The sequence below is a fragment of the Amborella trichopoda genome, chromosome 12, assembly GCF_054954075.1.
Source record: "Amborella trichopoda isolate Santa Cruz 75 chromosome 12, AtrichopodaSantaCruz75HAP2 v2.0, whole genome shotgun sequence".
Classification (NCBI taxonomy): domain Eukaryota; kingdom Viridiplantae; phylum Streptophyta; class Magnoliopsida; order Amborellales; family Amborellaceae; genus Amborella; species Amborella trichopoda.
In genome coordinates, this window is record NC_142347.1 from 46,525,582 (window position 1) to 46,553,547 (window position 27,966).

Here is a 27,966-nt window from a genome sequence, read left to right on the forward strand (position 1 = left end):
AATTATATACGATTTTCATTTTCTATTCTTGAGGTCAATAGCGGGTTCAAGAGTTTACATCCAAGGAATAAGGTCCTAAAAAGTACTCCTAGCATGGTTTTACTGGAGAGAGTGAATGTAGGATATGCTCCTTAGAGCACATACAATTTTTTGGCTTTCCCATTACTGCATTATATGGGAACACTGTCATACTGGGTGTAGTGGGATCCATTGTGACCTGTGAGTAGTATGAAATGATTATCTACATTTATGGGGCCTATTAAAATGTGAAGACTTAGCTCCATGAGTCTTACCATTCATGGAGACGTCATTAGTCCATCTTCCCCCAACTACATTGAGTAACTCGTGCCAGTGATATACAATCCCCTACCAAAGAAAAGAGCCTTGCATTCAATAGAATCAATGTGACAGGGCAAAAGTAACATCTTAAATTTTATTAAATTTAGGCCAAGGTTTAGAGAAAGTGGAGCCTTTTCACAGGTTTACAATCATAATTTCAAAAGCCATAGGCAAAGTACTTGATAGCATCATCAAAATCAGATTATACTTCAATAATAACTTTGGACTCCACTGTTTTAGATCCCTTTTGGCCTCATTTAGGATGTAATGTCTATAAAGCCTAGGCTTCATGAAAACAAATTAAAATGTCACTTCAAATCTTCTTTCAAAAAGCACTTTTGGTATCGAAAATCTCCATAATGGTTTTAAAGACAAATTTTAACACCCAACTATGAAATTTGAAGTAAAGATAATGTGGATCCAAGAATACTTATTTTTAGGACAAAAAGGACACTCCCATAATGTTATATAATATACATTTTTTATAAGGCTTGAAATCCTAATTTGTTTATAATTGGGAATGATCAATTTGAACAACAATTTTTTATGAGATTGGTAGTGAGGCCATACTTATTTTAATAAGGCCACAACCATAAAAAAACATTTTCCTCCTTAAAACTAATAATGCAGTCAAAGTATGGTGACTGCATCGACGTACAATTCACATGACATTATGGGCCTTTTTCTTTTTATTCTTCCGTTACTTTTGCGAAACTTCGTTCTCAATAATATTGCAGTCTTTTTCATACTTTTGCGCACGTACAGAAAACCCCTGCGATTTTTTTGCAAGTTTTAATGACTTTCTTGTCCTTATCCTTAGCCTTTAATTCCAAGGTACGTCACCATGCTGCACCACGCTATCTACTTGTTTTCACTCAACATTATATCCCTACTCATTGCTCAACCAACTTGCTTGCCTCCTTGCAAAACTTTTAAGTCAGCCCGTAGCCCAAGCTCAAGCCCGTAATACCTAGCAAACTATGTACTCTGGAGCATTATTATCAAGACCAGACAATAAGGGCGATCAAAAGGGTCAAGTCCAAACCAGAAACTAGATTTTGTCAAAAATTGGTAAAAAAACATGATCGATTTTGGTCAATTAGACAAAATTTTGAGAGAGCAGATCAATTAGAAAAAGGTGTGGTTTCTATAAGGGTGCAACCTGCAGACCAATTAGAAAAGGGTGTGGTTTCTATAAGGTTGCAACCTTAAACAATCCAATTAAGGCACACCTCTAAATTTGATCATAATATGGAATTTTGGTGTAAACTTTTTTTTAGGATTATCTAAAATCTATTTTCATATTCAATCATCAAATTTTAAAATCCAAAAATGTTTAAAATCAAGTAAATCTATAAACCTGTGAAAATCTTGAAAATGTACAATCTAGATAATGTGTTGCAAGATACACTATTTTTAGAACTCAAAATCTTTTTTTTTTCATATTCATACATCTCTTTGTCAAGATGATCAATTAGAATGTTCTTCAACATTAAAACCTTTTCCTATGGATTTTTTAGGTGCGTATGTAATTCCAATTCTAAAGTTGCAACCTTATATAAACTAGCCATCGATTCAATGGCCAGTCCAATCATGATAACACTCCAATCTTGATAACACTGCCCTGGAGTGTTTTCATAAAAGAAATGCTTAAAAAATTGGAAATGGGGTTGAACCAATTACCCACTGTATCCGAGTTAATCACATGACTTGCAAATTTTCGAAATAAATCAAAACCAAAAAAATATATAAACAAAATTCAAAAAGCTTAACAATGTTTAAACAGGGCTTTAGAACTTCATATCGTTCTATGAAGAACAGTTTCATAATAACGTTTTTAACGCGACTTACCGGTGCATTAGGCCAAGTCCCAATTTTGGGAGAAAATCAAAACAGGTACTTGCTAGGTCTGATTCGACTAAGGTGGTTCCAGGTCGAACCGCAAAGTTTTCAAGTATTACATAGATTGCATGAAAGTGAGGGCCCATCTTAAGAGTGTAGATATCATCATAATCATCGTAACCTTTTTCCAACTATTTAAAATCGGCTCCACAAATCATGGTCTACCATTCTGTCCTAATTTTAAGAATGTACGTATGAGACGTTTAAATGAGGTCCAATGTTAGCCACACCATTTTGTTGTTGCAAATTTTTCATCTAAAAATTTATTCTTATCCCTAAAGCTTCTTTTTTTTAACGTTACTCATATTCCTAATCGATTACAACCCAAACCCAACTCTGAACTACCCATTTGAGGTAGGATGGTTTTATGAGCTAATAAAAATTAATGTTTTTCATGTCAAAACATAGTGGAAATCAAAGATGACATAAAACATTTGAGATAAGATAAAGTATCAGCTGTGTCTTGGGCGTGGACCATGTCTCTCAGGGTGCTCCTGCTATATCCATCATGTCTTTGGAAAACAGATTTTTGACAGAGCCAGAGAACAATTGAGACAGCAGATAATGAAAAATTTCAGATGAGGGCGTATAGCATGCTCCTGCGAGCAACATGTATTCCCTCAGGCAAAATAGATATTGTTGGACGATTTTTTAATTCAAAATTTTGGGACCCAAGTATCACTAGATGATTGTTTCAAAAACAAAAACAAAAAAATCATTTTTAAGTTCTTGAATTCTAGATCATTCTATCCAAAAACTTGACTGTTCCTACGCAATATCGGGAAGCCAATTTTTGTAGGCACATAGAGAGTGGGAGTTCTATGTTTTTTTGTTTGAGGTTGGTAATTGGGTTCAAGAGAATACATCACTCAAATTTGGTGTCTAGAAAATATTTCTACAAGTTTTATCCAAGGGAATAGATGAACTGAAAAATTATGAAACCATCTCCCTCAATCCTCTATATATCAGCTCACATATCATCATAAATATGGGATGGAGATTAGTCAATATAACAAATATCAGCAGGCTTTCTCAAGTCATGTATCCAGATGTTTGGATTATAACAATTTGCATATCTGCAAAGGACTTATATGTATACAGACATGGTAGTCTAGCTAAAAAACGCTTGCTTATACAATTATAAATGTATGTTGGTGTATACGCATACAAATGTGTCGTGTGCCTATGCAATGGACCAAGCAGGCCCGCTTGAAGAACCTGAAGGCAGGGGTGATAATTGGGACCTACCCTGGTTCGGGAATGTACTGCCCCATGGACCGGGAAGGTCCGGTACCGGTCCGGGTCCGGGTCCAGGTCAATTCCAGACAAACCCGGGAGATATATATATGGGTAGAGTACCTTGTCAGGTCCAAGTCCACTTGATCTCAACCCAACCGGGCATGGGTCCAACCTCGACCTTGATGGATCTGGTAGTCAACTTGAATTGTCTACAGCCCTACCGGAAGTCAGGTCTAGGTCAATAGCAGCCCTTTGGGCAGGGTTCAGCGTTAAATTCAGGGCAAAAAAATTTAGCAGGCCGTTTAGGTCTACATTATGAAGCCCGATAGCCCATGATTTGCTTGTACTGGCTTAGCCCATGTCTTGCCCACCTTAACTCATTTAGACTTTATAATAATATTGGGGATTGCCACTTGTATCAACATTTTGTTATAGCCATTCATTTACATGGGTAGAAGACTCAACCGAAACATTTTTTTTGTTTTTTCACCCAACCTCTGTGAACTTATTTTATATTTCTTAATATTTTTATGATAAGTCTTTCTCTCATTTTTTTCTTTTCCAAATTAGGCAGGCGGTGCCGGACCAAGTCTAGCCTAGGCTCAATCGTTCAGTCCTGTACATAGCAGGCAGGGCCCAGACTGGGGTGATTTGGGCCTTGAATTTTCCAAGATAAGGATCTTGAGTCAAGGGCGGTACCTGGGTCGACCTCGGCTGAACCCAGTCCCAAGCCTACTAGCTGCCCTGGTAGACCATATGAACCTGTAAATGCAAAAGTTACAAGATTTCGTGTACTACCTTTGTGTATATTATATGTGCCCTCCATATGTGTAGGAGAAGTTAAGATGATCTGCACAATCATAGAAAAGCTAAGGTCGGAAGACTTATCACTGGCCAATCAATTGATGGCAGTGATGGAGAATGGGAGCCATGAGAACATTACATGACCTAAGAGGTGAGCCCCACTGCCTCCATCACCAAGCATCCATTGATTGGATGGTGATGACGCTCAGTGTTTCTGTGGAAAGCAACGGTCCTGTGAGATCATGACGTACTGCTTTCCATTTGAGTAGTATATTTGGATTATATCTCCCACCCACCATGAGCCAAAACCAAGTTATCAAATAGAACAAAGCCAAAGCATGTTAATGAAATATAAATAAAACCAGTTTTGATATATTTGTATTTTTTTGTTGACTGAAATGTTTTCTTTCCTTACCTCTGCAAATAAGTTATTCCATGTCTGAAATCTCATCTTCATCTTCTTCCAATATATAAACTAGAGCACGCTTTCGCAATGTAAAGACACTAGCCACACCTCGAGAAGCTGCAGACAGGGATTCAGATCTGAGATTCCATTGTCAAAAAAATAGCAAATAATATTTGTTGTCAAACTTCAAAGAATAGAAGAGGCTCATACAGGTTTAATTTTCCAGCTGAAAAAATAGATGGATCCATTGCAACCTCAAGTGCGTGCTTGAGAAAGTTAACCCATACTGGATTCGCTAATTTACCCAACAGTAAAATTTTGTTACATGCAAATCCTGGAAAGTCATTGTTGGGAAGATTTCAAGGATATAGTTTTCTTTTTTGTTTTTTATTTTAGTTTCTCTTAAAAAATTTAAAAAGTAAATATTGGAGAAAGCTAACAAATGGGAAGAAAATAAATATAAAATACAATTAATAACTTCTTTTTGCACTTCAAAAATTTTTGGCTACATAAACTTGGATTCATCTTATGTTTGTCATAAGGCTCACAACCAAAGTTCTTCGTAGTTCTATCTAATCATAACACTATTCTCCCAGAAACATTGTAGGGAAAAGATTAACATTAATTAAAAGAACAACTGAAGTTACAACAACACTCAGAACTTACCGCTGACTGCTAATGGAGGGCTAACCAAATGAGGAATACATCGAGCTTTCCCATCTTTCCTACTCAAATCCACAACTGAACCCTACAAACAATATGGACAAGAGAGAACACATTTGCAACAACTTTCTTCTCCTTTTGTAACCAAATATAAGTAACGCTTTCACAGTGGATTTTAGTAAAGATCTGTCTTCCCCAAGTCAAAATGTATAAAACTGTCTCAAGCCATGGTTGTGGGCTCAAACCCCATGATTACCAGTACAAAAGAAAAATAGAAAGAAAAAAATACAAGCAAACACATCAATTATCAAAGGGAAAACTTGAATAAAAGTTGAACAGCATAAAAGGAAGGCTTAAAGAAGGAAAACATGCTTTGTTCAAGGAAATCAACAAAAGCGTGCAAAATGATACCACAGTATAATTCCAATCATAGAATACCTCTAACTGGCACATTTCCCAAAGTGTTAGGTTTCCTAGAGCTTCTGACAAGCACACAAAAGGAAGCTCCTTTGTTTCAACTATCATTAACCATGCCTTTCCAGGGCTTTCAGCATCCAGAGTAGTCTCATTCAATAACAAAACAATCTGGTAGTCCTGTTTCAAACATGTGAAGGTTCAATGTACATGATACAAATTAAACATGAAAAAATATAAAAGGGAAGATTGAATGGTTGATACCTTATACAAAGCAAGGTCCACACATTGGTAACCATCCTCGACACGAAGCAATACAACCTCCACTGAACTACTATTTATATCAACACTTTTACGGTCACGTGAAAATCCCCGTGCTACACCTATAATGCTTCTACTCTCTGAAGAAGTTTCATCCGGTATTCCAAAGCAGATATAATCCAAAATATCGTTTCTTGATTCACCAGATGCTGAATCACTTCTATCAGAATCCTATAAAGGCAATGTAAGATATTATCAGAAAAAAGATCCTCAATTGGTAAATAAAGTGAACGATAAATAGATTCAGAGAAAACCAATGTTAATGATATAAAATCTACTGAAGCATAATATGGAGGAAGTTGCAGATGCAAACTAGGTCTAGGACCTCCATATAGATGAAGTTACTCAAGAGTTACAAGAGTGTATAAGCCAACTTGATAAGGCAGCCTAACTTCCACTTTCTCACAAAAAATAAAGGTACATGGTAATATTAAAGATGATGATGATGATGAAAACATACCAAGTAGTATGACATTTTAACAGGAGAATTGAATGAAGCATATTTCTGTTGGAATGATGGAATATGGAACAACGGCATCACTCCTTCACAATGCAACTTTTGCGAAATGGCAATGAAGGGCATCGAGGTAGCCTCCCTAAAGCTGTGTAAGAATAGCAAAAGAAATATTCAAGCAACTCCAAAAGATACAACAGATTTTAAATTACAATAAAAACAATTGTTCTTTTAATAAAGAAAACTCATTGAAGGATTCGGTGAAAAATATAATTAACTAGACCTAGCATAAGCAAATTTAAGAAATCCAAAAGTAAGCACATCTATGATTCATGTTGCTCCCATGATGAGTACTTAAAAGAGTCCTAATTCGATAAAAAATATAATTCGGTGAAAAATATAATCAACAAGACCTAGCACAAGATAATTTAAGAAATCCAAAAGTAAGCACATCTATGATTCATGTTGCTCATGTGAAGGGTGCTTAAAAGAGTCCTAATTCATCTCGGCAAGTTTCAACTGAGTTTAACGAGGGTATTTCATATACTGATAAAAAAAGCTAGCGTAATTCATATTGCTCTCACTTAAGAGAAAAGACTCAAGTATGGTTCGGAGCTTGAGCATCCTTTTAGAAGCTAATATCACACACACATACACGCATGCATGCACGCAAGCACACACACATAGATTATATATATATATCAGTGTTTTAAAATGCAGGATGCAGCCAAAAGCGTTGGGAGGGCCGATACTGCTCGATGCAGTCCAAGCAGCATCGGCCTAGAAACTTGAAAATAGCTTCATAAAACATTCAACAATCAACAACTATAATTACAAATCTACAACCAAAAACTTTAAAGTTACAAATTTTATAAACTCATTAATCTTGAAAAGAGTCCATGAAGTTCTTCGACGCAATTTGTATACTTTTTATAAACTTTATAAATTGTATAAAAATGTTGTAACTTTACGATATCAGAGCATTTATGAAGATCAATAAATTTTATAAACTATTTAATTTGTAACTTTACTGTATTAGTCCACGAAACTCTTTAAAGTTACAAATTTTATTTGAAAAGTTCTTCAATTTGTAAATTTTAATCCTCATGGACTTTTAGTTTGTAGTATCATGTATTACAAATCGAAGAACTTCAACAAATAAAATGTCCTGCCAAAATTTTTTTTGATTCAATCGATCTAATAAAAGCCACAGATGTGGCCAAAAAATGTTGTTTGGGTGGTTTAATACCCCCAAACCCTTTCCACCCATTTTCAAAGGTCAAAATGACCTTATTGCCCTACCCGAGGGGTAGGGTTTTGAAAAAAATGGCGGACAGATTATGCGGCCTCATGCAGTTAATGCGTAATGCGAGCACATCTCTTCAAACCGCATATGCAAGAAAGTGCGATGCGTTGGGTGGCGCACAACACCTGATGCGGCAGCATTTTAAAATAATGATATATATATATATATATATATATATATATATATATATAAAGAGAGAGAGAGAGAGAGAGAGAGAGAGATGATACTTTCTAAATGAACCAATATTGAGATTTGGGGACCATGTGAACTACAGCCAGGTAATTAAATGTAGGGAAAAGAATTGAGAACAAAAGGGAGAAAGTTAAAAACAATTTTACCATGTATCACTAAGAAACCTAAAATAAGGAGGAATACATATAGGAGAAGCATGCTTGAGTATTCAGTAGAATTTGAGAACATACAAGGAAAAGGTTGAAATCAATTTTCTCAGATGTCGATAAGGAACCTACTAGAAGAAGGAATATAGATGGGAGAACGATATTGGAGGTTTTAGTAGCAAAAGAGCAGGTGATTGGCTGCAGCCAAAATGAATTTGAAACCTGATACCCTTTTGTTAGATAGAATCAGAGCTATAGAAGAAAGGACTGTGGAAAGGGCTCCTTCTGAAGTTTTTTGGTTTGAATTGTAGTTCCATAATTTTGGAAGGCTAGGATGTGGAAATATTTGTCAAAGGGCGTTTTTATATTTTAGGATTTCGTATATATTGGTTGTTTAAGAATCAAATAAGACATATGTTACATCACACAACAATAGAACAGATTCATATGACGGTAAAAGAAGAAATGATGCAAATCGCATCCCATTGTTTTTTTTCTTTTTTCTTTTCTTTTTTCTTTTCTTTTTTCTTTTCTATTTTCTTTTTTTTTTTCTTTTTTATGATTGTTGGGTTAAATTTGTGGGATTGGTAGTGTGAGGGGTTAAAACAGGATGTTTATTTATTATTACGGGTGGATAGTCATTTTACAATAATTTCCTTTCTTTTAGGATTAAGATAGATCTTCTTGACTTAGTTAGTTTCCCATTCTTATGGGATTTAGTTAGTTTCCCATTCTTATGGGACAGTCATGTAGAGACTAATTTCTTGATGGAAAAAGCTAGGGTTAGCCCACTAGCTCATATGAACATATGAGCCCAACGGCCCAGATTGAATCTGGGCCGATCTGACTATCACGGATGTCCAGTAGTGCTTTAATTTTATTTTTTTCTACAAATTCAAATCACTTGAAATTTTAGGTGTGTGTTCTTCTCATCAAGGAGCACCTAATAAAAATATTAAAAAAATTATTAGCGAAAAATAAAATGATCAAAATACCCCTTGAAACTTTTCGGGGGTATATTGGTTTACTTATTTCATGTAAAATATTTTTTTGATATTTTTCGAAGATTCACCTATTTTTGATGAACACACCCGTGATATTTCAAATGATTTGGATTTGTAGAAAATAACATAAAATTCAAACACTACCGGACATCCGTGATCATCAGATCGGCCCAAATTGTTGGGCTCATATGTTCATATGAGCTAGTGGACTAACCCCAGCTTTTTACTTTTTTTATTTAGTTAGTTTTTTATGCCTATGGGACAGTCACGTAGAGCCTAATTTAGTGGGAGTAGAGATTTTTCCTAGAAAAGAGGATCTCAAGGAGTTAAAGATTTAAAGAAATATTTTATGGGATGATGGATATGATAAGGTTCCATGGGAGCAAAGTAGATAACATGAGGGAAAGGGGCTCCTACATTCATCGGATGGAAGTTATTGGGTTTGCATGATCTAGAGAAAGAATAACTTGGGGAGAGAGAGACGTGGGGGAAAGAGACATGTGAGGGGGAGACAGAAAATTATGTTTGGTATTTTTTCCTTCTTTAGGGTTTTATTTTCTTGTATAAAAAGGAAAGCTTATGTAAAGAGACTGGGACGAGAATATTTTTGTAGAGAATTTGTTTATGAATGAAGAAAGATAGTGTCTTCTTCTGCATAGCTTGATTTACAGCTATATTTGTCCCTTCATTATTGTTAAATTTTTGCCTGTTTAAGATCAAAAGAAGGCCGGATTTAATTTACTGGACTCCTTTTGCATTTGGTATCCAAGCGTGGTTCAAAAAGGGTTAGCGACTACGATGGATGGTCGTGGAGGTCACAACCGTAGGAATACCGAACATGACCAAATATACAAGAAAATCGATAACTTGATGGAGATGGTTGGAAAAATTGTTGCAAAAAGAAAGATTGCAACATCACACATCGAACAAGATGAGATCTACGGTGTTAAATCCATATTGTGCGAGTTCTAGTGGAGATCGACATAAATCATAAAACAAGTCTGAGTGGGAACGATCTGGTGTTATGCTTGATCGGGTTCGATGCACAATGGCATCGACATTAGCATGAATGCAAAGAACAGTTGGGCAACCGACAACCTCAAAGCCGTTGTCATTGGCATAGGGGAGTAGACCAAAATCAGTGTCGATACGTGCAAAGAAAGAATTTTTCTACATCTAGATTGACCCCTAGAGCCATATCATCCCAAGCTAGGAGATTGACACCTCAACTTGGGGAGTTGTTGTCCTTACAACAACATCTAAGCATCACACAAGTAAATAGACAAAAGGCATGTGATTTCTTGGTAAATGAAAATCCTAAGTTTTTCATTATAGAGGTTGATGCTTTGAAAGACACAAAGGGTCCTAAATCTAATGAGAAAAGAATAGATGTAATTATAGATCAATCTTCTGAAAAAGAAGAGATAATTAGGGATATGCCTAGTAGTTTTATTGATGAAACTATGGAGGATTTTAAAACTGATAATGAAGAAATTCTGCATTATGTTGATCAGAAGGAAATGTTAACTTCTAACATTATTTCTGTTGAAGACAATGTTGGATTTTCAAATGATTCCCTCCTTGTGAACATGAAAGAGCAACCCCTGACTACAATGAAATGGGATTTGGGATTGGATGAGAAAACCAAGATAGTTGTTTTTTATCAAAGCAAATTTTCGATGGTCAGACATAAACTATCTTTGTTGTCATTAAGTGATGAGACTCCACCTGAATCTTTTAAAGGGGAGGGTATGGCTCAATTCTCTATTCTGCAACTTATAAAGGAAAAAGTTGATGATATCCAGATTGTAGTTGATGATGTGGTTAACGTTGGTGCCGGTGGTAAAAATTATGTGTGCGCATTGGAGTTGTCTAGTAGAGGTGATGAGAGTGTTGGTACGAACATGGTGAGTTGTGATTGATTGTCTGCTCTGAAAAAGCTTAACCATGATATGTGGAATGGTTATAATAAATTTGGATGGTTTGGTCGTTTATTGGAACCATTTCATAATTAGTGTGAAATCTTTGAAGTATGGTTTCAACAAAATCATTTTGTGTGGCATCTGCTTATTAATGTTGCTAATTTGGGATGTTCTAGAGATGTGGGGATGATAATTTGTGCTGAGAGTATGTTGATGTTTGGTCAATGCACTAGAATTAGATTTGATGTTAATTACCAAGAAAAAAACCATTTGATGGCATTTGGCTCATGTAAGAAGTTATTAAACTATGTGAGAGTTTTCTTAAAAGGGCGAATGAAGTTATTATACGTGCGCAAGAAGATATGAGTCATCTCTTTGTCAGCTTTGTTGGAACTGAAGAAATCTTATATGACCCAACAAGTGAAGGGACAGGTTTTGCAATCAAAGTCTTGATGCCTATAGGAAATAACATGAAAGGTGCTCATGTAGAGATTGAGGAAATTATTGCAAGAGACAATGATCTTGCTACAGTAGAGATAACATCTCCATGTGCCACACATGTTTCGAAAATTTCTCTTGATGTGTTAAAACTTTCCTGGGGGAAGCTTGTCAGCTTAGGCACAATCTTATGAATTTTAAGCATCTACTTTTTGGTTTGCACTGTGAATGGGAAGGGTTTATTGGATGTGTGCTTGAAGCCCTTGGTGTTGATCGACAAAGTATTTGCACACAGGCCAGTTGTATGGTTGGATAATGCAAGGAGGATATTGGTGATAACTTTCAAAGGGGAGTACAAAAACTCATACAGTTTTTCATTGTTATTATTCTCCACAAAACATTGGCTTAATAATTACTAAAACCAAAGATGGTCACGTGCTTTTTCGCTATCATTGCAAGGAAAATCCCCTCTAGAAATTACACAATGGAATTCACCCTTTAACAAGCTTTTTAAGACGATTGATGTGATAGTTGGCTACACAAGCTTTAGCAAAGCCATGTCAACTACCTTGAAAGTTGCATGTCTTGATAGTAATGTCTGCCTCGTGGGAATGGGATACAATGAAACGACGAGGATCATGTCAGATCTACAACAAGAGTTGCAAACTTCTAAGCAAATTGATGACCTAAAACTCAAGGCATGGTTTTCACAAGAGTTCAAGACAAAGAAGCAGCCTCAGAAGAAGAAAGCCGGTTGAAAGAAAAATGTTTCTTTTGTAGGGAATCAATCGATCGATACAATTAGTCGAAGAGCATATTTTGTGGACCAGTATTTGAATATATTTGAATGTTTGTCTTGGGAATGGCCAGGTGGATGGAGAATTTCTTCATTCTTTAGAATGTTCAATCTCATGCCTTACAAAGAACATTTGCGTGAAGATGTTGGACGTCACCATAAGTTAAGGGAGGTCAATGATGCCGCAACAAAAACTTGAGACGAGTTTCTTTTCCAACCTGAGGAATATGATACAAATCACATCACATTATTTATTTTTTTTACTATTATATTTTTATTTTTATGATTGTTGGGTTAAATTTGAGGGATTGGTAGTGAGGGGTTAAATCAGGATTTTTATATATTATTATGGGCTGGGTAGTCATTTTACAATATTTTCCTTTCTTTAGGAATAGGAGAGATCTTCTTGATTTAGTTAGTTTCTTATTCCTATGGGAAAGTCACGTAGAGCTTAATTTCTTGATTTAGTTGATTTCCTAATCCTATGGGAAAGTCACATAGAGCCTAATTTAGTGGGAGTAGAGATTTTTCCTATAAAAGAGGATCTAGGGGAGTTAGAGACTTAAAGAAATATTTTATGGGATGATGGATATGATAAGGGTCCACGGGAGCAAAGTAGATAACGTGAGGAAAAGGGGCTCCTACATTCATCGGATGGAAGTTATTGGGTTTGCATGATCTAGAGAGAGAATTACTTGGGGAGAGAGACGTGGGGGAGAGAGAAAATTATGTTTAGTATTTTTTCTTTCTTTAAGGTCTTATTTTCTTGTATAAAAAGGAAAGCTTATGTAGAGAGACTGGGAAAAGAATATTTTTGTAGATAATTTGTTTATGAATAAAGAAAGATAGTGTCTTACTCTCCATGGCTTGATTTACAACCATATTTTTTCCTCTATTATAGTTGAATATTTGCTTGTTTAAGATCGAAAGAAGGCCGGATTTAATTTCCTGAACTCCTTTTGCATGAAGAAAAAAGACATTTTAGAAAAGAATAATATCCAGTAGTAAGAAATACAGAAAAAAAAAAGAAAAAACAACAAAATGGTACAAGAACTCCCACCTTGTAGCCACCCTTCTTGAATTAAACAGGCAATCACAGTGGCAAGTGCTATGTGACAGCAATAGGTAGGGATCTAAGCAAAGTAGCGATAAGGGAAACAACTGAATACACAAGACTAAGAGTGCAACACGATAGAAGATGAAATCCAGCACTATGAATATATTACAGCAAAAGATAAAATAAAAATAAAAAATAAAAAGGCATCAGGGCATACGCTTAACGAAGGAAACTTGGTTTTCCAATAAAGCAAAGTAAAATTAAAAGACAACATTGATTTGACAAAGGAAAACCATCAGTAAGAGGTGTGCTAAAAATATTATTACTATGACGTGATGGCAAGCTGCATAGGCCCATGGGATAATCAGAGGGAAGGATTACTCTATTGCAGTAAGCAAGCCAAACCCAAAAAAAAATGTTTGATAAAACTTTTGCTAACATAGCTTCAACATATTTTTTTCTTAATAAGTACCGTATATGTATGTTCACTTAAAAATAATACAGTATACCTCACTTGCAATTGATCAAACTCCTCAGCTAAAGTCCTTTGTAAAAATTTGGTATCTGAAAATCCCCCAAGTCTTGAGAGTTCTTCCATTCTTTGCATGGTATCCCTACAAAACAAGTATGATTTCAGTTTAGCTAACTAAATCAACTTAACACCTGATACTATTACAAGTTTCCTCAGATATTCTACAAGGAGTTAGATGTATCTATGCAGTTACAGCATTTCCTCGTCTCTAAGATGAAAATCCATCATCTTCTTTCAATTATAAACACAAATTCCAAGATTTTCTGTTCGTGACGTGTGAGGCAATTCCTACAGTTACGTACGTCAAACGGTCAAACCCAAGGATGAGAAGGAAAGTAAAGTAGTTCAAAGTTGCACATTATGTAATATGAACCCTATCCATGAAAACTTACATGATTTGGTAAAAGCTGAGAAATGAAAAAAAGAATTCCCATACCACTTACAACAAAAATTAAAAATAAGTAAAGAGATGAATTAGAAGCCAAGCAGCACAGATCACAGCCTTTCAGTTGAGGCAAATACATACGAATCAAGTTCAATTGTGTGCTTTTCACTGGAGAGCTCCAAGTGCTTTCCTAAAGGGTCATGATTGAAAAGGGTCCTCAAGAATACTATTACAAGTTCACTGTTATCACAAAAAGGTAAAGAAGTGAGTACGACATAAGTACATGGAACAGAATAAGCGAACGAAACACCGTGAAAGAGAAAGTACATACAAGTGACAAAGTAAATGAAGGCCAAGACATAATCTGATAAGAGAAGGTCTAACCTATTAAACTGAGGAAGCTGATCACTTGGTTCTGACATTAAAAGCTTTATAGATTTTGTAAGCCAGGTAAAAAAATTTTGGAACTGGAGGACAGAAAATATGTGGTGGGTCAGCCACAACAAAGACAGAGATAAACAGTATGATTGCAATTGAATACATAATTGGTTGAAATGATAAGATACAAAACAATAAGGCAAAAGGAAGCATTCAAATAATGACAAAAACAAAAGAAGAGAACTGAAATAGCACATAGCACAATACAAGAAGCAGAAATTGCATTCTAACTTCAATTATATTGCAAACTGAAGAAAATAGTATGGCCAAACTGAAGAAAATAATACGGCCAATTGCATTTTAACTTCAATTATATTGCACACTGAAGAAAATAATATGGCCCGGAAAGAAATAAACGAAAATAGAAATAAACGAAAATGGAAAAGGTTTCAAAGAAAAGAGACGGTGACCAAGAATACGACGTAACATTACATAACAACCGCACAAACAGCAAAGTTATCATGATTCAACAATCAGATTGTGGCATGAAACGACTACTAAACAACACAGAAAAAGACAGATAATTTCTTTTAAGAAGTGAAACTAGAATTTCAAAGCCAAACAACCCATAAAAGAAACAGGAGGGAAACCATAAGAAAGGAAGTAAAATATACAAAACCTGATATAATGAGACAGAAAGGATCCTCAGGAGCCGTTCAACCTGTACAAGGAACATTCCTGCATTTTCTGTAGCCCGATCAATAAGTTTCTCATCAAGTCCAATTATCTGAAAACGTGCAGGCCATCTTGAAAGCCCCTTTAACTCTCCAATCCTAAATCCAATCATTTCAGCTGCAGGCTGCCAAAACAAAAGGGAAAAAAGCATCTTTCATCAATGTAACCTTTCCTAAAACTATACTCCAGATTTAACAAACCGGCACAAACATTTATAAACCAAAAACTATGCAATTTCAAAATTGCAAAATAGAACTGGCTACATTGATTATCATATTAGGTAGAATTGATCACAACAGAGAATTGGCAGACGAGATATATTAACTTGAATAACATTCTGAAGCCTAAACAAACAAATCCCAATGCTACGTAAAACTTAAAAATGGAACAATAGCAAGCAATATTACAAGTATCAGAAAGCATATTTACATATACTCACTAAGCCATCAACAATAAACAGAATAGAACAAGAAAGAACCATCTTTTTCCTCATTTGATGCACCCCCTTCTATCCCATTAAAAGACACATCATAAATAAAAAATCATCAGAAAGAAGCTTCAGCCATCTAAAATTTAGATTTATGGGATGACCCACAATTGTATTATTGATAGTGATATGTACATTATACTTATATGATGCCATCATCTGGAGCATTTGTAATTGTTTATATAATGAATCAAAAAATTATAGTATTCTTTCCATTTATTAAAAATTAAGTAATTTACTACGCTTTGAATGTAACTTGGACAATCATGTCCATGGTTCCAGGCTCCTGTTGACATCCCAAGAATCACATGCATGCTTGACACTTTAGAGACATAGGCACCTATGCTTCCTGCATTTCTTTCGAAATAATATTAAATAACTAAAGTACGCAGTTTCTCTTAAACTCTCAAATCCCGACTCCCTTTAAATGATATACAGATGTGTTGCCGGAAAAAACAATTTTGAGTTGGTGTTACAGATGTGTATCCATGTCAGATACTAATACACATATCCCTAAAGCGCTATACACTTGCAATCGTGATTCATGACCAACATGATACTTGAGAGTGCAGGAACCAAGGGAGCTAGAGAACCACTGAATGCATTTTTTATCAAGTGTTGACTTCATCACGGATCTCATGGCACTGATCACAGAAATTTAAGCCTCAAAACACAGAAAACATCCAACTATACCTTACATAAACTCCTTCGATATCCATTAGAAGATGTTAAGAAGGCATTTTGTATTTATTGCATGTATGCTATGCTCCCGCAGGAGCATAATTTACATCTACTCCCTTAGCAAATGACCTACTTAGGAGGATTTTTGTTGATCTGAAGTTTTGGAATCCACTTTAAAATCAGTAGATGTTTATATTCTAAAAAGGAAAAAGATGAATGTTGAATACCTAAATACCTGGATCTACATGTCCAAAATTTGAATAATCTATGTGCAATCCTAGGGCGTGATTTTTTTCAAGCAGTTCCAGGTTATATATTGAATTTTTTTTTTTGGTTGGTCACTAGGTTGAGCAGTTTCCATCCCCAAAATTTGGAGTCCTTAAAACTCTCATAGTTACAGTTTTGCCCGAGGGAGCAAATGCACATTTTACTCCTGTGGGAGTATAATACTTTCAGTGATATTTATTTACCTTCTAACATATTCTTCGCGCCACAAGTTTCTAAAAACTAATGGTGCACTGATATTCAAGCAATAAATTAATCACTACGCAACCTGAAACATGGTGAAATATTTGTAAACATGACATTAAAATCTGCAACCGTCCTCAAACTGAAGTCCTTTCCACCCCTAAGATAACTATAGAGAGACAAGGAATAGATAGGTGGGGCAAGATTCCATAATGCATCAACATAAAACATCTTTTTCTCCATCAATAAATGAAATTTACAATTTACAAATCAGTAAAGGACAAAGAAAACATAGAACTCCACCACCTCAGGACCCCAAGCTGTATATCCAATATATAGGATAGAACTCAGAGCAAAAAATAATCATACTCAAATAATTTGGCGTCAACAAGAATCACAGTCCCGATAAGGTAATTCTCATCATTCTCAGATTCGCATCGACAAGAATCACAGTCCCAATAAGGCAATCCCCATCATATTGAAATTTGCCAATGCATATTTTCTAAATCATGCTCAAAACCAAGATACAGAAAAGCAGGGAAAAGGCATATTGAATTCAAAATGATGGAGTCCACAACACAACTACAATCTGCTTATTCCCAACCATACTAAGCAAAAAACCTATTTCAGGTCAATAGTTGCGCTAAAATTAAGACTATGGAACATTTGATTCAATCCAAGATGTGACGCATCACTGACGAAAATTAAATGCCTATCATCATCACTCGACACAAAGATAATGAGGTGAACCTATAGCCATTACTCATTTAACCATAATAGTATTGGCCAAGGTGTTAGAATTTCATCTAAAAGGCAGAGAAAACATTAAGTGCAACATCTCAATTATGTGCTTGGAGAAGATCTCGAAACCAATAAATAATATACAAAGCAAGAGATGTATCACACCAAGAGATGCTCACGAACTACAATATGCAGCTCCTTGCCAGCACTATCAACAACCTTACCCAACCGTTTCAGTCCCTGTAAAAATAGAAAGTCAATACCACAACAACAGTAAGGTAGTGAAAATAGTTTTGAATGGACAATATTACAGGAAAAAAATACCACTTCACCAAGAGAGGTAACCAGAAATTGATGAACAGCAGGGTTTGTTCGAGCACCAAATAAAAGGCTAAGCAACTCTTCTTGAGAAGCAGAGTTTAGTCCTGCAGAAAACAATGACCATTAGTCTGAGGAGAGAAAAATAAAAATAATAACCTTAACATTATATCACAAATGTTATAGAAGAAAAGAGGGCTATCTCCTAATATAAACAAAGTTATCAGTAGCTACCATGATCAATAATTAGTGAAGAGAGAGCACGGAACTTCTCATGAAATGCATGCATGGCATCAGACCATTGTTTATGCATTACTGAAAGCGAAGCCCGAACAACCTCAATCAATTCCTCAATGTTTGAAGCTTGTTGGGCAACTTGATGGAGCTCATTTTTCCTGTAAGCAAATGTGCCAAAGAGTCGTGAGTGAGGTTGCAAGTAGAATAATAACTTAAATTTTTTCATCCTTTGAGGTTAATGCATCCAGAATTAACAGCATCAACAAAGACATCATCTGAAACTGTAATAGCAATCATTTAGAGCCACATTATTTTTTAATCAGGCATTAAACACTGCATCTTATTTATTATAAACCTAGCACACCGAACTTAAATCATTAAGAGAGTTAAGAACACGACAAGTTGCAAAATTTTCAACCCAAAAGGACAAAATAAAGGCCAAATATAAAAATACTATACCAAAAATCCCACACGGCATATCAAAGCCTTGTTGAGTAAATTCATTCGGTCAGTTTCAACCATTAAATCATTCAGTCAGCTTCAACCATTAATTCATGCTATTTGCTGTACCATGAATGTAAAATACTTAAAGCCAATACAAAAGCTTTAATGTGTAGTGCAAATCAATCGAAGATTATCATATAGATATGTTACAACAGGGCACCCAAATCATTTGCTTCAATCACGAAGAATTATGCAAAAGAAATCCTCGCCATGAACAAAACATGTAGAGATCTCAGATCCTCCTTTCTTGCTGTTGAGTAACAATGGGAAAGCAAGGAACATCAAGGGAAAACACGAAGTGGCACCTAACCTGGAAAATGCACTTCAATGATCAAACAGTTCCCCCATGGAAAAAGACTTCTCCCCAACACCTTCTCACACAAGTGAATGCACCTTGTTTGCTTCTCTAGCACACATTAGTAAGAAATAGAAAACATAGTTGAGAGATTAGATGCACTTATTGTTTTGTGTATCTTGATCCGTGTATTCTTTGGTTATTTAGGAGTATATGTGTCATGTTGTTTTACAAGGGTATTTACATCATTCATATATGGGATTGTTATCTAACTCTCATTAAAAGGTTTACTTCCTCGCACATTGATAAGCCACTTTGAATCACAATTTGGCTTTACCACAGAATTATGTAGTTATCTCAAATATAAATTGGAGAAGAAAAAAAATAAGGTAGACAACAAATCTCTAGAGCTGAAACTACAGATCCAAAATGCCATACCGAAAGGAATGGTAACAAATCACGAAGAATATAAAACTAGTTATGTGTGAGAACAACTTCATACAAGTCAAAAAGTGCTGAAATTTTAAGAAAAGAAAAAGCAAACACAGGAGAACATGGATCTGCAACCAAAAATTAAAGCCCTAAGCAAAGAGGTGCTCACCTATTTCGAAATATAGAAGTGTCAACAAGCAAACAATGCAATCCAGGTGGTGCATCATGCTTTTCTGGGTAGAAAGGTTCATCATTCTGCCCTGCTACATTACCAATCAACTCTCCAAAGCATAGCACAATCAATTGGTGCAGATTCTTTGAGAAAGCCACCTAGTTGGATAGTCAATTCAATCCCATCAATTTCCCAGCACCAAAAATCTTTAAAAGAGAGAAATATAATCCACTGCTTTGAGCAGACAAGTAAACGAGATCCTTCCCATGCCAAGAATAACTTAACCCCATAAAACAACAAAAACTCCTAGCTTTTTAGATAGATCTCTTTATGCCCATGTGCCTCATCAATTGTGAAATTTAATAAGAACTTGGGGAGTAAATAAAAAGAAAAAAACATTGATTCAACCCATTGGCTTTGCCAGCTTTCTTTTTTTCACCAAAAATATGATTTTAAAATATCTAATTATTTATGTAGTCCATGTACCAAATCATATGAAAGAGCAAATATTAAAGCTGAGTCAACATATGGTAAGATTACATACAAGTGCACTACACTTCAAGATTCTTCACTTCAAGATTCTTCACATAACTATGTGCAACCCATGCAATATTAGGATCATTGGAAGCACAATTAAAAGGGATAACACCCCTCTAGGACTTAGGTCATAGTTATTGGCAAAAATTCCAAGTGACAGATATGTTGGAGTTAAGGATATTTTCAACAAGCTGCACATGATAGAAATCCATGAGCCAGCTTGATGGGGAGCACTGGGATGAATATGTCCCTCAAAATATTCTTGTCTCTGTCGTTATAATTAATCTTGTCATTTCTTATTTGATACGAGAATATTTTACCCAAGTATTCTATGTAAATGCATAAGTAACTGAACAACCTAATGGCAGTCAACCAGAAACTATCATTTGCAAACCTAACAATATACAAAATTTATATGGTTAAGTTACAATACCCTCGGTAAGATGAAGTTCATCAACCGACTTAATGTTTTTGGATACATAATGCCCAAAGCCATTGGTAGAAAGATTTTCAACTAATGGAACTCATCAGTCACAGGAAAAATGAAGACGATGAAGAAAAGAGACAAGAGTTAAATGTGCCATGTGTGATGTCATAACCCACAAAAGTTAATAAATGCTTTTTGCCTTCTACAACAATTGCTACTCTACCCTTGGCCAGTGAAGCATATCAATGCTGTCAAATTTTTGCTTTGCTTTGGCCTAAGACTTTGGCTTCTACCCCTAAACCGAAGCAAAGCAAAGCAAATCCAGGCCTGAAATTTCAATAATATGAAAAAAAAAAATATATTGAAAGTATGCTTAGGATTTGCAGAAACAGTTTAAAATATTGAAATATGCCTAAATGGTCACAATTTGGAAAATATTACTCCATTTAAGTTTTTCAATAAATTGCCTCCTTTAGACGTAATTTTTCATTTTTTTATTATTAAAAATACACACAAAATCTTCCCCTGGATAGGAAAAACAGCCGAAGCACTTCCCTTTCGTGGCCAAAACAGACTCTGAAGCAAATATGATAACATTGTCACAAAGTTCTACTTGAAGATTCCTTTATGCAAAGGGCTAAGAGCAGTAATCCAAATGGTTGAAAATACTAAATAACTCCACAAACACAAAAACATGACTACATGATTCCTCATGCCATATCCACCATTTATATTAAGCAGAAAAAGAACGACATTTGTGAAGTCAATGATGAAGGACAAGCACCAAAGTGGAATTAGAAAGAAACTAAAATAAGAAACAAAACAGCTCATATATATTAACATATATTTACACTAAATTAAACATAAATATGAAAGGATATTAATAAGATTCTACCTTGTATACAGAAGCATTCAAGAGTCGATATGTGGTCCCATTGACTTGAGAAAACATGCGAACAGATAGTTCCCGCACACTCTGAATGCATATAACCCGAGTAAGCCAAAGATCAATGGGAAATAAAAGTGCATAAAAGCCAGACCGCAAACATAATCAAAATGAAAACATCTGCACAATAAGCAAAATTTCCAATGGTTAAATTTGACTTCGATCTGGATAAGAATAACTACATAATAAAAAAAGACAGCGGATGAAATCATGAAACAAGCACTAACAAAGTCACAAGGATGCACATGAAGCCCCCAACATCTATCAAAGTATAAGACTTCCAATTTCCTACCAAATAACCCCAACATAAATTAGTTGCACCCACCTGCGAAACAGGCCATAAGTGCATTAGCAACCATGTATTATGTGATACATTTAGAATCCAACAAATACAACAGTCAGATTTCTCATATAACATTGCCACATTCAATGCGCAGTCTATCTTTTCAAGATTTCCTAGTTGACAACATGGAGAGAGCAACATAGAATTACATTGGAAATCCCATATATCTATGGATTTCAATTACAGATATCAACCTCTCTGAAAACTACTATTTCCATAATACTTCAAGTATATGTCAACCCAGAGACATGCACAATTATTGTTTAACAAAGTAGTGTAATAATAAATAAACATCCTATAGAAATGTTCCTTCAAATAAAATATTATATAGGTGAACTTACCAACTTTCCTATTAGAAAAAGCCCAAATATGCTGAAGCAAATGTTGCCATCTTTATCTCCACTGCATAGAATACTAAATCTTTGACATGATGAACTAGACAATTCTTGAAATGAATCTTCATGCTCTTCCACTGATCCAGCAACGCCAGAACCCAGCCCAGGTATTTGAGGAACTCTTGGAGCAGGAGGGAAAAAACGCAGTGTCCTGTCCTCATAAGTGAAGATTGCACCTGGTTCATCCTGAAACATGTCATGGAAATAATCATGAAGTAGATCCAGTATGTTGACACAAATTGTATCGGTTGCCTGGATAAGAGGAGATCTACCACACAATATTGTGTCCCTTGGTTCTCACACAATTTCATAGAGAAGCCAGAAAAGCTACAGAATTCCGGATTACAACAGAGACCAAGTATTGAGCTACGTTAATTATATGAGGCAAGATTATATTGCTCCATGCATTGCTTCAAGATAGTACTATATGCAGATAACATCAAGGTTGTCCAGTTAGTACCAAATCTCATGGTACAGGCACAACCGATATAAAGACAACTTATCATTTCACTCGTCATCACTCTATTCCTAGAGCTGTCAATTCTTCTTCAGAGTAAATACCTCATTACATAGAAGATAACTTTAGTCAAATGCAAGTCATTAACTAATAAATTGTCACTGCTTAATGAATCAATGATATTTCCAGGTAGGTCAAATTGATTATAGTACATGGGTGGTTTGGTCTTATTGTACATGTTGGAGTGTTGATAAACATCCATAGTTTCACAAGGCGGACCGCCCAGCGCCTACACAGATATCCTTGGGTGCCCGCTTGAACCCGCCTAGGCGTCTGCCAAGGGCCTGTGCCCCACCCAAAGGCAGAAATGTGGCTCCTTGAGGGTATTTTGGGGTTATTTTTTTAATACTAAAGGGGAAAAATTGTGGGTTTTAGGTTCATTTGAAACCTAAAACCCATTAGAGGCTATTTTAGAGAGAGAAAACCCAAAAAACAAAAATTTTCTACTGGGCAGCCTGGATCGCCCCGACCGCCTAGGTGCCACCAAGTGCTTTTTGAAACACTAAAACATCCCACGGGTTGTTTGTACTTTGGCATATTAAAGCAGTTAGGTGTTTGCCATTACTGAACTTGTGTATGAACTAAAATCATATTTACAAACATAACTGTGTTTTTTTTGCTTAAATGCTCAATTCATTTGGCAAAACCTAGCAAGAAAGATCATGTTGGTCTATACAGGCAGACAAAGAAGCAACAGAATAGGATAAAGAATGGACAATTTTCACATGCTATGCTGATTTTCATATTGTATATGTTGGAGTATTAATGTGCATCCCATGGGTATTTTGTACTTTGACTAGTGTTGGTGCTTGCCATACCTGAGCGTGTATATGAGCTGTAATTACATTTGCAAACAAAACTGCATTTTTTTACTTAAATACTCAGTTAATGGCACAACCTAGCAAGAAGATCAAGGTGCGATATACAAGCATACAAATAAACAACTGCAATTAATAAGGAATGGACAATTTTCACATGCTATGCTGATTTTCATATAAAGATATGAAAAATAAGAAGCAATATAAGTATAATTCAAAAATCAGATTTGTGCACAATGCATACCGTAAGTGATTGTCCTTCCTCTTCCCAATTAAGACAAACTACAGCAACATTGTGTGATTTGGTGCTCCGTAACATCTTTCCATTCTGTAGTGTGCACAAAATAACTATTTATCAAATTGCCATTATAAAAAAGAAAAAAACTATCAACTTGCTATACATAAGAAAAGGCAGTTTCTTCCCACAGATAGAATGAAGTATATTTCAAGTTAGGTAAACCAAGTGATTTCCAAAAAATCAACAAAAATGTTGCATAATCAACTCATATGTATCAATCATACGTAAAATAATATGTAATGCAGCCACACGCACGTGCATGCAAACATTCACGCACACAAATAGAACCAAAATACAAGAAATGACCATGGCTTAGTCTCTCAGGAAAAGCAAGTTTGTGAAGGGTAGAGCTGACAAAAGAACAACACTGATATAAAGAACTCTGATCCAGCATACAGAATACTGCCACAATCCAAAAAGCCAATACCAATATGAACAAGAAGAAAGCAAATACCAATATGGACAAAAAAAACAAATCCATGACTCACACCTCACAGTAATCCCAAATAATTAATTCGATAGTACAGACTAAGTAATCTGCTAAAGAATCCCATAGGTACAAAGCTAACTATATGTCAGGAAAAAGAAACGAGGTACACTTATGTGAACAATTTGTAATGGAAGCATTTATCTGACCATTGCTGCAAACAATAGATTACAATTTTTTTTTAAGGTAATATTTCTATTTCGCTCTGACGAGCTAGACATCATTGCAGTTTACCATATCCCATTACCCCCTTTACTTCATCTATTAAACCGAGAGTAAACCTATGTACCTAACATATGTATCAGTGAACATTTTTATTGAAAATGTGAATTACGTGTAAGCTTTACAACAACCTCAAGCACCACTAACTGCATGCCTACTGAGCTTCTCATATCTTGTATAGGCTATACACAGCACCAATTTAAGGAAGAAAACCGTTAGCAACCAAAGGACCTCTGCTAAATCTCAGCAGAGCTCATAGTTTGCAAAATATTAAAAAAAAAAAAGGAAAAGAGGAAGTCCCAAGACCCTCATTTGTATAACTGCATAAGTTAGCGCACTTATTTTAACTAAAGAAAAAATACTTGGCCCAAAGTTTCCCTTTAGAAAATATAACATATCAACTGTTCAAACTTCAATTATATAAGTCTTCATTTTTAAATGTTTGCGAGAGAAAATGTTTTGCTGTTTCAAGATTTCAGCTAGTTTTTTTATAACAATCCTGTGGGTAATAAGAAAATAGCGACCCAATATAGCCAAGAAGTTGGCAATGCAAGTATGTGTTGGTTCTGTTATATTGCATTTTTTTAATCTAATAAATGATACTTTGGTTTCATCTAAGTACTTTCTAAACCAACAAAAAAAATAACACTGAAAGCATTAAAAAATATGTTTGAACAGTACCTACGGCCATATTAACTGATTATCAACACTCATCCCTATTTGAACAGTACCAAATTTCCATTTTTTAACTCATTTCTCAAATCCATGAACCAACTTCCTTCAAGTAACACTTTAATTCCTGATTTTTCTTTGGCTACACTTCAGATAATAGTTCATCATTAGGAGACAAATCCAGCAGTATTTGGTACAAATGCCAATACCAAGTAACATATTCAGCAGTATTTGGTACAAATGCCAATGCCAAGCAACTATATGTTACCTAACTCCTCAACTTATCAATCAATCAAACAAAAGAAAGAAATATGTGGCTTAGATATCGATCAATAGCAATAGCAACAGTCACGACCAACCATAAAAAGTTACTTACTTACCAAAGAACAAACCATAGACAATATTGCAACACAGAAAAACAAAATAAAAAAGCATTCAAAGATAACTCACTTCGACATCATGTAGTGAAATTGTTCCATCTTCAAGTCCAACAGCTATTACTTTACCGTCAGGGCGCCAACAGATAGATGTAATGCCCCTCCCTAAAGAATATCAAAGAAATAGACAACCAAAATGAACCACGATAGCAAGAAACAGAAAACCATCAATACACCACAAAGTTATTGATTTCCCAATTGAGAAATGGCAATTAGGTTCAACCTTCAATTGTTGGTATCCTTTGACTGGTAAAGAAAGTATAAATTTGAAAGCAACGAAGTTAGTGCAAACAAGACAAAACAAATGGCTTTTTTAAAAAAAAAATCTCTATACGACCATCTGCCTCAAATGATTCCACAGCCATTAATCCATTTGTACACTATCTTATGGCCAATTCTATGAAACTAAATAGCAAAGATGAAATGGTCCATTCAGTTTTCAGAAGCAATTTAAATAAATAATTTGAAACAAATTCCATTCCATTATAACAACTGATACTATTTTCTTTATCATCTCCACATGCAATTTATCATGCATCATTTAATTTCATCATACATCAAAATAAGTATCCTAACACCACAGATGAGAGATTTTTGCATTCAAATTTCAAAACATTTTTATGAATAAACTGGAGTTTTCTTTCCTAACATCCAAATCCACCTACAATGTTAAGAAAACAATATGCAAACCATACATTGTACTATAAAAGTTAGTTTTACAAAAATGAAGGTTCATCTGCTTTTTTTGGGGGCATGAGGTTCATCTACTTTGTGGACCACATGTGCATGCATGATTACTCTTTCATTTCCTTTTGGTAAAGAAAATTGGCTAACAGTTCAACTATGACTAGAAACATGAGAAAAGACAAAACAAGCATGACATAGGATAAAGCAAATAACTAGAAGTAGCAGTAAAACCAGTTCATAGTTGAAATCTCAGCTGTGAATGGTAAATAGTGCTAATCTTGTCTGGCAATAGGGTGAGAAGTAATTTGAAATAATTTGTTTTCTGGCTAAACTTTGGATACTTCTACTCCGAGATTGATCTGGCGGAAAAGCAACATAAACAACACAAATGTCTAAGAGATCATTCGCAATGTAAAACAATAAAGACTGCATCAATATGCGACATCTTGTCTGGTTAGCCACAAATTCATATCAACATGCTCAGAGAGTTCAATCTGGGGAAAATCTTATGTTAGGTCATCAAGTTCAAATTAGAGTGGCCTGAGGTGCCCCATTGCACCTTAATTTAAAACCCAAAAGTTAAGAAAATGCATGGTCAAGTAAGCAATCTAGAACTCCTCAAATAAACATAATCCCTGGCAATAAATACAAATTTGATGGAGCAAAAAGGAATAAACTGGAAGAGAGAGAGTGAGAGAGAGAAAGAGTCAAACAACACACAGCTAACACTTTTGAGGAAACCAATTGCGAAGGAAACCCCAAATGATTATGCAGAGATGGCAAGGAAGCCATCTTCAAATCTACCAAAATAAAAGAAAGGAAAAAGATATATAGGAGAGAGGGGGAGACCAGGACAAACGGTCCAGAGCCTCTGCCAATTGAACCGATGAAGAACAATCTTCAAGTCCTCGGTGACCATCACCAAGAGATCCTTCTCAGGGTTCCATTCAGCAATTTTAATCTTCAAAAAAACAACAAAACAGAATGATCAAAAAGGTTGAGTTCAACTGAATCAGCACATATGCAGGGGAAAAAGCGTCTCGGAAACCCAACCTCTGATGCGATCGGTTTATCAGCCTGTAACTGAAATGGAATGGCCTCACTGGTTTCATCAGTCTCCATGGGGAAGCCTGCAATTTTAGGGTTAGCGCAAAGGCATCATAAGAGGGAGAGGGGGAGGAGGGAAGAGAGAGAGGGAAATGGAGAGAGGTAAGGGGGAGATGAATAGAGAGAGAGGGTCACTTGGCGGGAGAGTCGACGCCTTTGATTTGCTTACTGCCGGCTACGGATAGGGTCTCAGGCTTTTACCACGGCGCCAATAGAGTTTGGAAAAGAAACGCTGCTCCCGCGGAATGTTATTGTGTATCTGCTCCCTCGCGTAAAATTCAAGCCGGACCCTCGAGTACTGGTGC

General features: G+C 35.5%; 1 protein-coding gene across 15 annotated transcripts; it reads right to left on the reverse strand.

Annotated features, from left to right (window-relative positions):
* Nucleotides 1-27,966, reverse strand: APC4 (Transducin/WD40 repeat-like superfamily protein). 15 transcript variants are annotated; one of them, XR_016046403.1, is made up of 22 exons: nt 27,797-27,966; nt 27,608-27,684; nt 27,404-27,515; nt 25,881-25,972; nt 23,996-24,079; nt 22,363-22,602; nt 21,628-21,708; nt 19,766-19,926; nt 18,363-18,523; nt 18,135-18,235; nt 17,976-18,050; nt 15,378-15,557; nt 14,705-14,787; nt 14,462-14,560; nt 13,913-14,017; nt 6,549-6,690; nt 6,032-6,259; nt 5,792-5,947; nt 5,357-5,438; nt 4,700-4,807; nt 4,180-4,242; nt 3,252-3,697 (listed from the first exon to the last, which is right to left on the reverse strand). XR_016046403.1 is itself a non-coding variant. In XM_088854409.1 (21 exons), exons 2-20 carry the CDS (start codon nt 27,674-27,676, stop codon nt 4,713-4,715), a joined length of 2,346 nt encoding a protein of 781 aa, XP_088710535.1. In that variant the 5' UTR covers nt 27,677-27,684; nt 27,797-27,966; the 3' UTR covers nt 3,252-3,697; nt 4,700-4,712. The 15 variants fall into 15 exon arrangements, 7 of the variants coding, with proteins under 7 accessions (XP_088710535.1, XP_020523761.1, XP_088710536.1 ...); XR_016046402.1 differs by lacking the exon at nt 3,252-3,697 and adding an exon at nt 1-366 and having other exon boundaries at nt 27,608-27,835; XR_002281152.2 differs by lacking the exon at nt 3,252-3,697 and adding an exon at nt 2,474-2,840 and having other exon boundaries at nt 27,608-27,835.